Source organism: Malaclemys terrapin, chromosome 6, assembly GCF_027887155.1.
Source record: "Malaclemys terrapin pileata isolate rMalTer1 chromosome 6, rMalTer1.hap1, whole genome shotgun sequence".
NCBI lineage: Eukaryota > Metazoa > Chordata > Testudines > Emydidae > Malaclemys > Malaclemys terrapin.
Window position 1 is genome coordinate 35,888,511 of NC_071510.1, and position 12,891 is coordinate 35,901,401.

General features: G+C 39.9%; 1 protein-coding gene across 1 annotated transcript in view; it reads right to left on the reverse strand.

Annotated features, from left to right (window-relative positions):
- Positions 1-3,500: 3,500 nt before the first annotated feature.
- Positions 3,501-12,891, reverse strand: part of PCSK5 (proprotein convertase subtilisin/kexin type 5) — a 295,959-nt gene continuing 286,568 nt past the window's right edge. The window contains exons 33-37 of the mRNA XM_054032645.1: positions 10,929-11,106; positions 10,271-10,488; positions 7,910-8,010; positions 5,552-5,738; positions 3,501-5,036 (exon numbers count right to left, since the gene is read on the reverse strand). Coding sequence (XP_053888620.1) covers positions 4,624-5,036; positions 5,552-5,738; positions 7,910-8,010; positions 10,271-10,488; positions 10,929-11,106 — 1,097 coding nt within the window. The 3' untranslated portion in view covers positions 3,501-4,623. The remainder of the gene's footprint in view (positions 5,037-5,551; positions 5,739-7,909; positions 8,011-10,270; positions 10,489-10,928; positions 11,107-12,891) is intronic.

Consider the following 12,891-nt stretch of genomic DNA (forward strand, 5'->3'; position numbering starts at 1 on the left):
TAAAGTTGGGTTTTGTATTACTTCAGTTGACTCCTTTGCGGACAGCAGACTTCACTCTTTCTTGTCATGAAAGTGCCCTACCTGCTTTTTGTGTTGAGGGCAATGAGATTGTACAAAAAGAAGAAAAATCCTGTTCACGCTGCTTAAAAGTGAGGTTGTACATAGGGAGATTGGTACAGCTACCATGTATCTGAGCTTTGGAATCTTGCACCAAAAGGTTTATTAAAATTCCATGCTGTTTTCTAAGAGTCCCTGCAGACTCCTCAACAACATGTGAAGAAGTCACCTTTTATTAGCAAGTCTTCCTACTATTTGGCAAATTGTATATCTTCACCTTCTACCCATCAATATCATCCTAAATTCTTAGGACTAGGTTTTATTTATTCACAGAATTTCTACTGTCTAGGATTTATTGCCATGTTGTGTAACTAACACTGTACTCACCTGAAGCTACTATTACTTCCTGGGTAGTATTTCCACAAGAATAGATTTTTAATGAAAACCTAGTTAAAATTCACTTGGTCAAATCTTATTCTTTTTCACATTGATGTAAATCAAAATTGATTTTTGCTGTTTCTTTTTTAAATGGATGACAACAATGGCTCTTTCACTAGTGAGAACTTAATTACAACATTTTTTCTCCAGATTGCTAGATAATATCAATAGACTTAGTCCTTTATTATAATTATTTTTTTTAAATCATTGCCTACTACAATAGTACCCTGATCCCTCATCTAGGGACTGTAGGTTCTATTGATAGATAGATAGATATGTAGAGAGAGCCCTTTTAAAACCAGAGACTCTCCTTGGCTTTCAGTGACTTTTTAGTGTCCGCCACATTTACCATCTAGTTTTGATTTTTTTTTTTTTTTTAAAATAACGTTCAAAGGGGTTAATCTGATCATTTAGAACTAATAAAACAAACATGGCTGTGGTGATCAGCATCCTGTTGCAAAACACCTCCCTCACCCCACTACAAAACTTCCTCCCCCTCAAGCTCCTGTTGATACCATTTATCAAGTATTCACCCCTTACAATCAATTCCCTCCTCAACAAAACCAGTCCCCCTCCACAAAATTAATTATCTCCCACCTTGTAAAACATAATTAATTTCTTCCATCTCTCCCAACACAAAATCAATATCTTCTTCCAGGAGCTCTTAGAACTCAGCCTTCTCCTCACAGCAGCCTGTCCCACCTCTTTCATCCAAAAGCACTGCTCTTGTGGAAACGGGGAAGGCGCCTCTTGCTGCTTCTCTGCTAGCCAGACCTGGCCTGCTCTGCTTCTGCAGCCCCAGTCTCATAGTAATGGTAAGCAGCTCTTCATGCTTCTTTTTATGGCTTCTTTCCTGCCTTGCAGCAGCTGGAGGAATGGATCTCCATGGCAGTCAAGAGATACAGATTAAAGATTTTGGTAGCCAGAGAGCCATAGGTGGCAAGTCAAGCTGGATGCAGAAGGGCAAAAGCCAAACACTAGGCAGGTCTGTAACCTAAGCACAATGTAGAAGTTAAGGCCTAGATTTTTTCAGAGGTATTTAGGTGCCTAATTCCAATGGGGTATATTTAGGCACCTAAAGATTAGGCAGATCTGTACCTCCAATGGGAGTTAGGTGCCTAAATACCTTTGAGGATCTGACCCTCAATCTCTACATTGTGCTTACAGTGCAGACTCTCTTTATTAGGTGCCTAAATATATCCCATTGGAGTTAGGTGCTTAAATAAATATCTTTGAGGACTGGGGGATAAGCCACAGAAACAGTGCAAACTAGAACTGAGAGTAGAACTCAAAGGTTTCTGGCTCTCAGAGGTGTACTAAAACCACTGTAATTTTTATATCTGGTCCATTAGGTAGGACCATATTTTTGAATAGTGAGTTGCACATTTTTAGTTTAAAACAAATCCCTTTTTGAGTTACAGGAGTTCAAAAAGGAATATTGTGCAAGACATTTCCATTAATTTGTCATTTGGGTAGTTTTGGACACACCAGCCTTTCTTCATGCTGAAACTGGAAGCCCATAGGCTGCTCAGTTCATACGTAATTTTTAGAGCAATTTTAAGCATATTAGGGACTTAAAATAAGCCTTTGAAATTTGATAAGGGCAGTTTCAGGTTAAAGCATATTCTTGCAGCCAATTTATACAAACCACTACTAAAATAAGGGTATTGTTAAATGAGAGGTGTGAACAGGAAACTGTTTGAATAGTTGTTTTTCTCGGTATGGCCTTTCAAATATGTTTTCACTGTTTTTCTTATTCTAGCCTTTGTTTTGTTTTGAGAACTTTTACCAAGAATGAGCTTTTACTTAAAATGATTTGTCAAATCTTTATTTTCAAAGTACCTTATTGTTACATCTTTTCCTATAATTATAAGCCATTGATTTATGTTGGGCAATATGTTAAATGGTTTTAACCCTTCCCCTGGTCTGCAAGTAAGGGTTTGAAAATTTGGCCTTCAGCCCTTTTCATTACAGAGCAGGGGACAATAGATACATAGACAACAGCCCACTTTTTTGTATTACGAATTCAGATGTGTAATTAATCAGCATGTGCATCTCCAACATCCCACTTTGACAATGAGGATTTAAATAATTAGAACCCAGTCCAAGATTGTCGTTGACTTCAGTGGGCATTGGATTGGGTTTTGTGGAGGTGAGAAATGGTGGAAGTGGGAAAGAAACCTGAATTAATGATTTTTTTCCTTTAATAAAGTGAATGGGCTGTTGATTTGACAATCCTAACTTCATCCAGAATTTAATATACTACCTAAACCAAACTTTTAACTCTGTTTGCTAGGCATAACCTGTAGGTGAGAGTACTTATGTAAAGTGTTCCATAGCATATTTTACATGGAGTCTATATAACATCAGACATGCATAAATAGGGGAAAGGCGGGTGTTCCCTAGTCTGAGTTAGGTGGGTACATTTCACTTGGCTCTAAATTCCTCCTGTAGGGGAGATCCATGGTAATTGTAATCCATTGGGACTACACACCTAGTGGCCCAGAGAAGATTTAAAATACGTGAGCGCACCCTGAAGGAGCGAAATGGGCTTTATAGAGGCGTTTCTTTAACCAGCCAATAAATGACAGTAATAAGAATATTGGAAATATACTGAAAATCAGCTTCCTTCAGGTCATCACAAGTATTTCTAAAGCTCTCCTATCAGTGTTAACCAAAAATACTCTAAGTGTATACACCAATTGTGTATTGTAAGGAGACAAGGACTATTAAATGCATTGTCTAGGTTTTTATATGGCATCCCTTACCATAGTATCTGAGTTCCTCACAAACATTAATGAATTAACAATCCCATGCGATACAGAAATATTATTAGCTCTGATTTACAGCTGGGGAGCTGAGATTGAGAAAGTAAGTGATTTGCCCACAATCACAAAGGAACTTTGTAGCAGAGTGCAGCATTGAACACAGGTCTCCTAAGGCCTAGTCCACGGGTTTTAGCCACAAGGCCATATTACTAGAGAATAACAACCTTCTTGGCATGCTTTTGTATAAAGATTCAGTTTATTCTTTCACAACAAAGGAACCAGGTTTAGCATCTTCTCATATAATGCAATAAATTATACAATCTATAATGATAAAAAAATCATTATTGTCTTCCATTGTTTCATTTTGTTTTTCAGTGCAGTGTTGATTACTCCCTTTCCTATTATCTGAACATCCAAAGCCATTTGTGATAAATATGAAAAGTAGGATTAATAAATCTGTTGTTTCATGTCTGTTCTGTGACAATTCTCTGTAATCTCAAGATTTTTCCACATACATATTTATAGACTAAGCACTCCTTTGTACTAAGTCCAAATAAGTCTGTACAAAATGAAATATTGCTTAAAATGCATACTCACTAAGATAAAAATGAAACAGGAGTTAGTCATATAAAATATTTCAGATTTTTTTTCATTCAAGCCATGGCTACAGCAATACATTCTACTTGGAATAGGGTCAGAGTGACCTCAAATTTTATCTAAAACTGAATGTCAGAGATATTAAATTTTTGAGGAAATGCACTTAGAGATTATAGAAATGTGTCAGATTTTGGGGCTTACCAGTGCTTTGGATAATACTATGAAAGGAAAAGAGAGTAAAATATGCAAAATCACATAATGTGAACTACAGTACAAACTTTAATCACACAGAAATAAACAATTAAGTGACATCCTATCCCAGGGACATCTATCATGTAGATACATATGCCTGTCTTGTTTATATCAGTATATTTTTAAAAGGGATTGGCAAGTGCTAGTTGGATACGTGTGTCTGTTTTATATACCTATGCACTTACAGATACATACTGGAAAATATTTTATTTCCACACATGAGTATACAGAAAAAGAATCTTTTAGCCAACCCATTTCCTTGAGTACTGCTGCTTGAAAGACCCATCAAGGATTTATAAAATGTTTTGGAAACAAAAGTTTAGAAACAACTCTGCTTTCACAGTATGTATAGCTAAAATCCCTTTTTCTTAGAATTACCATAAACATAAAATTCTGCTTGAGCCCAGTCATGCAGAGAAAAAAATATTTTATATCCCCTATAACCTAACTAAATTAATTTAATGTAATGAGAAAGGCAGTAAGGAGGAAAAATACACAAATCAATAAAAAATTATCTAAATGAATAACTTTCGTCATCATATTCCAGTTCATCTTCCTCATCCTCCAGAAGTCCATATTTAAATTTACGATAGACTGTGCCATCCTGGCTCATATATACAATATCATCATCATCATCATCTTCTTCGTCATCTTTATCCCAGTCTTTATACTCAATCACTTGATCATCTTGATAGCTGGTGCTGTCATGGTGGTTGCTCTTGTAAGAAGGGAAGGGTTTTGAATGATCTGTCAGCTTCTGGTACCCACCTTTGATTACTGTCTGGGCTTTGGCTCGTGATCTTCTCCAGATGACTACAATGGCTCCAATGCAGAGGATCAGCAAAATGGAGGTAGCAACAAAAAAAGTAGTTTTCCCTTTGCTTTGAGTTGGTAGGTTCAGAATGGTCTGTAATACACACTCATCTGCAAGTTAAAGGTAACCAAAAAAATGTGAATAACATGACATAGTTAAAGTGGGGACTTCATTTTAGGTGAAAGTTTATGTATTCTGTCTAATAGCACATTTAAACCCCCTAACAATTTAAATGTGTTGGACTGAATTTACCTCTGGGGTAAAGCACTGTAGCTACTTTGAGTAGCTACAATGGAGTTACACCTGGGGTGAGTTTGACTTGAATTTAAAATGCATGCCTCAATTTGCCACCTATTTACACAAGCATTTCCCATTCAACCAGATCATGAAACATTCTGAGAAGACTTGGAAGCTGTCTGCTGGGATCTGACCCTTTAAAATAGCAGCAGTGAGTGAAAGACTCTAGATACTCTGGCAATGGTGTATTAGAAATGCATTTGTATGCAGCAAAGTCCTGCAATGATAATTCTGCAGCTCAGAAGAAAATCAATTTAAGAAACAAAACAAACACCCAACAGACCACAAGGTCATTAAATATCAACATTTCTCTTCATCTCAGTCCTACCTTGTGTTTCACTGCAGTCGCAGCACTCCTGGGTTTCTGTGAGATTAGAGCCATCACAGCACTGCACACAGCGGCCCTCGTCTAGGTAGAGTTTCATGTTAGCTGGACACACAGTGCAGTTGAGGGGTCCAGGCCCTTTACACTCTATGCAGGTATCATGGCATTTTTCACATTCTGATTGGTCTCTCTGGGGATACAGAACACAATCAAACCACATTTGCTTTCCTTTTCTATTTCAGCACAGAGCTGACAATTCTATGCTGCTGTAATCTGAGGGGACAGATTCTGGTCCCGTGGACATAAATGGCAAAATTAGTTGGGACCAGGATTTAGTCATAGTGTTTAGGTCGGGGTGGGCAAACTTTTTGGCCCGAGGGCCACATCGGGGTATGGAAATTGTAGGGTGGGCCATGAATGCTCACAAAATTGGGGCTTGGGGTGCAGGAGGAGGTGAGGGCTCTGGCTGCGGGGGTGCAGGCTCTGGGGTGGGTCCAGAAATGAGGAGTTCAGTATGTGGGAGGGGGCTCCAGGATGGGGCAGGTGGTTGGGGTGTGCCTGGGAAGGGTGAGGGCTCTGGGATGGGGCTGGGGATGAGGGTGCAGGAGGGTGCTCTGGGCTGGGATCAAGGGGTTTGGAGGGCAGGAGGGGGATATGGGCTGGGGCAGGGTGTTGAGGTGTGGAAGAGGATCAGGGGTGCAGACTCCAGGCGGTGCTTACCTTAAGCAGCTCCTAGAAGCAGCGGCATGTCCCCCCTCTGGCTCCTACACTGAGGTGCAGTCAGGCAGCTCTGCACGCTGCCCTGTCCACAGACACCACGCCTGCAGATCCCATTGGCTGTGGTTCCCAGCCAATGGGAGCTGTGGGGGTGGCACCTGGAGCAGAGGCAGCGTGCCAAACCCCTTGGCTGCCCCTACATGTAGGAGCCAGAGGGGTGTCGTGCCACTGCTTCCAGGAGCTGCGCGGAGCCACGGTATGCAAGGAGTGGGGCATGTCCCCAACCCTGCTCACCAACTGGAGTGCCGGAGTGTGGCAAGCGCCAGACCCTGCTCCGTGGCAGAAGCTCGAGGGCCAGATTAAAATGTCTGAAGGATCGGATGCGGCCCCCGCGCCTTAGTTTGCCCACCTCTGGTTTAGGTGATGGCCACCATCTTGGCTGATACACCAAGGAATGAATGGGGCACCTCCAGAACTAAAAGCATGAGCTACTACATCATAAGCTAAAGAGCCAAGGCACTATAATTGGGAGCTGTAACAACTCATATCTTCTGTGAATTGACGCAGAGCAGGAGCTGTAACACATGGAAGCCACTAGTGGCTTCCATATAGTGTCTTGGTGAGCTGCACACATCTCTGTAATTTCTTCTGTCATCAACAGTAATAAAAACGACACTGAAAACGAGGCCCCACAGTAATATAAAACTCTGGAGTATTTTTAAAATGTAAGCCTCCATTCTTGAAGCCTAATGCAGCTCAATTCCCTTAATAGTTATTTTAAATGTGACAATCAGCAAATAACCACATGGCCTAGCTCATTTCATTGACATGGCAAATGATTCGGAGCTGGGTCCCTATGGCTGGTGTTACAATGACTGGAGAAAATTAGTATTTTCCCTCTTATCCCTCTTCCTTACCATCTGCTGGCTCATGGGGGACAGATCCTGTGAAGTGCTGAATGCCCTTGGCAGCTGAAGGCATTAGCCAGCACCTCATCAGAGGCACTCAGTTACACACAGATCAGACTCAGTCACAGCCTAGCTCTGAAACTTACTTAGAATATAAGTTTCATGGGGCAGGAACCATGTCTTTGTTCTGTATTTGTACAGTGCCTAGCACAATGGGACCTGAGTCTATGGGGCTCATAGGCTCTACCACAATACAAATAATTAATAATTATTATTAATAATAATGACACACCCTTGAAGGAAACTGCTCAGTAATGCTGCTAGGATAATTGAGGTGGGTAGAACAACTGGGAAAAGATAAAAAAGAAAATGTGAATTAAATCCATCACCTCTGGAATCTTTTGGAAGCGAGGTAAGGAAATGCCTGTTCTAATGCCTAGCACCCATTCCCACACATCTCAACTATCCCCCATTATAGGGGTCATCTCTCATTTGATCCCCTCTGTTTTGCACATACTCAGGCCCTGATTGTAGTCTGACTTAATCCTGTTTTACAAGGATGGAATTCCATTCATTTCAGAGAAGCATTTGGAGTCATGTCTTCTCCACCAAGAGGGAATAAAAATAACTTTTGAATTTTGAATCAAACACTGTTTGCTCTGCTTTTCTCCTTTGGTTTTCAAGTCCATTATTATGTAAATATTTTCTAGAGAAGATGCTTGTGTATAGATAGTACCTCTGGGACTTTGTATTCTCCAGCAAAACATTCAGAGTAGCAGATTCCACCTGCTAGATGGTAACTCCACACACAGGACGTACAGCTGAAAGGTCCCTTCCCTTTAAAGGAAAATAAAGCAACAGTTTAATATTGGAATATGAAAAGTTATCATCTTCCTTTGGAAACTATGCTAAACTGCTCCCACCAATGACACAGGGCATTTGTTGTCATCAAGTATCCGTACTGAACATGCCTAGCATTAAGAAGTCTATTTGAAAAGTGCCTGAGCCATAAATTAAGAAAAAAAAAACTTGTGCTATTAGAATTTTGGGTGCTCAAAAATATTTTCAATGTATATTTTTAAGTTCATTAAATGCTAAAAGATTACTGAGAGAGACAAGTGGTGTGTGTGTGAAGGTCTATGTTTTATTGAAGAAGAGCTCTGTGTAACTTGAAAGCTTGTCTCTTTCACCAACAGAAGTTGGTCCAGTAAAAAATATTACCTCACCCACCTTGTGTGTCTAATATCCTGGGACTGACACGGCTATAACAACACTACAAATAAACATTACCGGATATGGCAAAAAGAGTGTGAGCCATTTTCCTATTAGTGATTCAGATGATTTGCTGGATGCTAAAATGTTTTGCTTCCTTAGACAAGCACTAACAGAACACTGTGTGCTTGGTTTATTACACAAACAGTTTCATAGGCAAATACAAATGTTACATGCACATCTTGTGTGGCGTATTGAAGTGGATGGTTTGACATGATTAACATGAAAATGGGGCTGTTCAATCAGACTTCAAACCATCTCCCTTACCCCCATGTCCATGGCTGTGTGAGAAAAGAAGAAAATAGAAATGGAAGAAGTGGATAAAGGAGTGAAATTAGTAGCATTGTCTCAACTAGTAAGGGCTAGATTGTCACTTGGCCTAACATGGCCATACAGCCCCCTCTCCCGGTGCTGCTGGATTAAGGTTATCCAGATCACAGCACTGGGTTCCATGTGCAAGAAAGGGGCTGTGCTGTTGCTCCGTCTCAGTAAGTGTGGAAATGGAGGGGAAAGTAGGGAGGGACCTGGGTAGAGCCATGGCTCTTCCCCCTCAAAGTGCCAATCAACAGAACTTCACAGTTTTCCAGGCCGGAATAAATTATTTCCCCCCTGTAGCAAGCGGGGAGCAGGAGAAGAACCATGTTTCTCCAACCATAGTTCATCCCCAGTGCTGCTGGGGCAGCACCGCAATGTGACAACAGTTACAGGCCATACACTTTTTGTTTAGGAGGAGGATTATTAACCAGTGGGCTCGTTCATATTCAATCGCTCCGGTTTTGTAACTGTGGTGGGAAATGTGCCCAGTAGTATTAATGGCAAAACAAATACAAAATCATGTGTAGGAGGCAGATTGTAAATTATAACAATATTTCTAATTCCAAATCCAAGCCAAAAATGTTGCTGTTGATTGCAATAATTTGCCTGTACAACTATATTTTAATAGATATCAAAGGGGACGTTTCATTCCAGGGGTTGCTTTCAAATATTATTATGTTGTAATTAACCATCTGCATTCTTCAATGCATATAGTACATTCTGAGCTACAGAATAGCACCTGGTAGCTATCATTTGATGCCATTCAGAGAAACAAGGAAACCATCTAAGTCCAAGAAGAATAACACTGCCCAGCTCAAAATTGGATACAAGATAATTTAAAAAAAATAAATAAATAAGCACCAGGTTGGATTAGAATGGCATTAGTACAAAATGGATGGTGCCTCAAGGTGAACTTCAAAAAATATTTGACTGTATTTCAAAACACATTTTGTCCTACTACCCTTGAACCCTAAAGTCTGTGCTTTTAGTTTGATTTATTTCATTAGCTGTCGATTTTCTGCCCCTTCCTTTGAGAATCATTCATCTCTGAGAACTTGGAACCAGATTCTGAAACCCTGACTCACACAGAGTAGTGCATTCAATGGGACTGTCACTAGTCACAAAGTAAGGCAGTACTCAACGTGAATAAGGGAATCAGAATTTAGCCCCTTATCCCCTTACTGAGCTTGAGTAGTATCTCATTTTGTGAGTAGCACCATTGATTTAAATGGGACTACAGTGGAATAAGTGCTGAGTCCAGCAATGAGCTTGTTTTACAGCACAATTATAAGTAGGCAACAGACTTCTAAAATCTGTCTAGTGATACGTTGGCGAAGCAAGTACAGAATCATTAGAAAACTGTTCAACTCTCATAAATGAACATGTTTGCATAACGTGTAAGTTTCCTACTGCACAGTGTTACCAAAACTTGAGCAGAGAGAGTTGGAGAGAGATGTAGATCATGTTTTAAAGCTCTTGTGGCAGAGAAGCACATAATGTAGGATCTTACCTTCACAGGAGCTGCAAGTAGGGTGGCATCTTTCACAGGTGTTTGTATCACGATCCTCATAATAATATTCAGGGCAAGAGGGGAGACATTCATTCTTGGAGTGAAGCAGGAAGAAATATGTATCACAGGACAGACAGTCTGTGGGCTGAGGTCCCAAACACTCTTTACAGCTCTTGTGGCATCTCTCGCACAATCCGATGGAATTGTTTGCATAATATCTAAAAGAAGTTTTAGAAGAGGTGAAGATATGAAAATGTTTACATGGTCAGAAAAGATCCATTCCTCTCAGCTATTGCAAAGATTTCATTCTTGATTACTCTTTTCTTTGCAAAACCGCAGTCTTAATGGATCTAGGGTGTTCCCTTTAATGCACGTTTGGCATTTGGCCTCTGAGTTTAGCGAAAGAGCAGCACTTTCTAAAACAGTGGGGCAAATTCAGTCATGAAGTAAGCAGATGCGCCTGTGGACTAGGAATCAGGAGATCTCGCTCCAGCATATTTCCTTGCTGGGGAAATCCTAAATTGTCCCTAGAGAGCACCCTTAGTGTAGAGAAATAACATGAGAAACTTTCATTGAAAAAAAAGCAGAATTGAAGGCTACATGTTTAGCAAAGCTCTCTGTCCAATGTAGATTTTAGCTATCCATCCTGGAGCCTTACCCAACTGTGCAGACTTGTACGCATCCCTTTCCTTGTTTGTACCAGCCCGATCTGCAGGTATGGCACTGCGTGTTGTGTTTTCCATAGCAAGTCTCACAGGTGCTGTGGCATGTGAAACATCGTCCCTCATCTCTGTCAACATAATATCCATCAGGACACACTTCTACACAGGTTGTATCTGCAGAGGGAATAATGCAGAACCAAGGATCACATACAATATTCTCTTCTCCCCATTGAGGCTAGATGACATATTCCATCACAGATTCTATAGCAGAGCCAGAAAGGGAGTGCCCTGCTGTACTAATTATTTTTATGCCTTTTAACTCTTATCCCTTCATTTGTCTGTCTCCATTTTCTCTGCCTAATGTAGACTGTAAACTCTTCAGGGCAAGGACTGCATCTTTTTTTAATTCCTGAAAGATATCAAGAGATTATCATATATAATAATAATTAATAACCATCAGCATCTGCGATTTATATCAGAATATACAAAGGAAACAATAATCTTCAGGAAATTTTTATCCCTCCATCTACAGCACCATTTATCTCTTGGTTTTTCTGCTTTTGATTCTAAATACCTAGCTCACAGTTTTGATGCATATTTGGTCACATCTATAGGATTTATGAGAATTTTGAGCCTTTATAGCTCAAAGGCTTTAATCCCAGTGAATAATTGAGCAGCTTGGCTGCTGCTTTGTGTGATGGGAGAACACACTTACAGTCCTGCCAAACGTATCATGAATATCACAATGTTTCATTGAGATTTCAGAGGGAAATCAACAGAACCTAATTCTGCAATGTAATGTTAGCACTAAGACAGTTAACCATATGGGCTTCAACCTACCCAATGTTAATTAGGGTGAAGGAGAACAATGACTACTAACAAAGTGAAATAATCTTTCTTGTGTTGTGTGTTTCAATACTCAGGTTACAGATATGCAAGAGAAGATATTTTTCCTTACTAATATTATTTCTTCGATATTTTGTTTGCCACTTTCTGGACTACAGGTTGCCTGTCTAGCTATCTCAATCTAAGGGAGAAACAGTAATGAGCAAAATGATATTGTTCATTAGTAGTGGAAAGGGGCCTGAACCAAACCCTCAAATCTGTACCCTCACAAACTTGCGGGTTCAAAATCTGGATCAACCTCTGAACTTTCCAAAGATCAAAGAATTGTGATTCAGTGTTCAAATTTGGTCCAGAGCTGGGAACTCTGATTCAAGCCTGGATCTAGGATTGGGATCACAGGCTTTAGCTAATGCCCAACTCTATTACATCTCTATCATATTCTCACACTATGATGACTACAAGCAAGAAGTTTCAGAGTAACAGCCGTGTTAGTCTGTATCCGCAAAAAGAAGAACAGGAGTACTTGTGGCACCTTAGAGACTAACAAATTTATTAGAGCATAAGCTTTCGTGGACTACAGCCGAAGAAGTGGGCTGTAGTCCACGAAAGCTTATGCTCTAATAAATTTGTTAGTCTCTAAGGTGCCACAAGTACTCCTGTTCTTCTTTTTACAAGCAAGAAGAAATGTGTGATTAAAATCGTATTTCTCTGCAAAATTATTTATTTTTGCCTTCAGACAAATTCACTAAATAAATAAATAAATAACAGGATTTGATCTTACAATAACATTTCTCTAGTTTTGATACAGAAGCTCGCTTCTCTGGAGGAAATTTGGCCTTTGATGAACTTTGTAAATGTTCATTTTTGTTTGTTTTTTATGTGCACCTATTCACTAAATACTAAATCCTGATGGACTTTCAATATTCACCCAGTCCTTACTCAGGCAAACCAGTCTTCTGTTCTTTACTTCAAACATTGGTTTGCTTGAAATGCAGTCTAACAGAGAATTGATCTGGGGACAATTTTTCAGCAAGTCTCCTTAACGATGTCTGTATATTTGTGAGTATATCTATATTTCACACTCAGAACCTGCTAAGGCATTTGAACAAATCC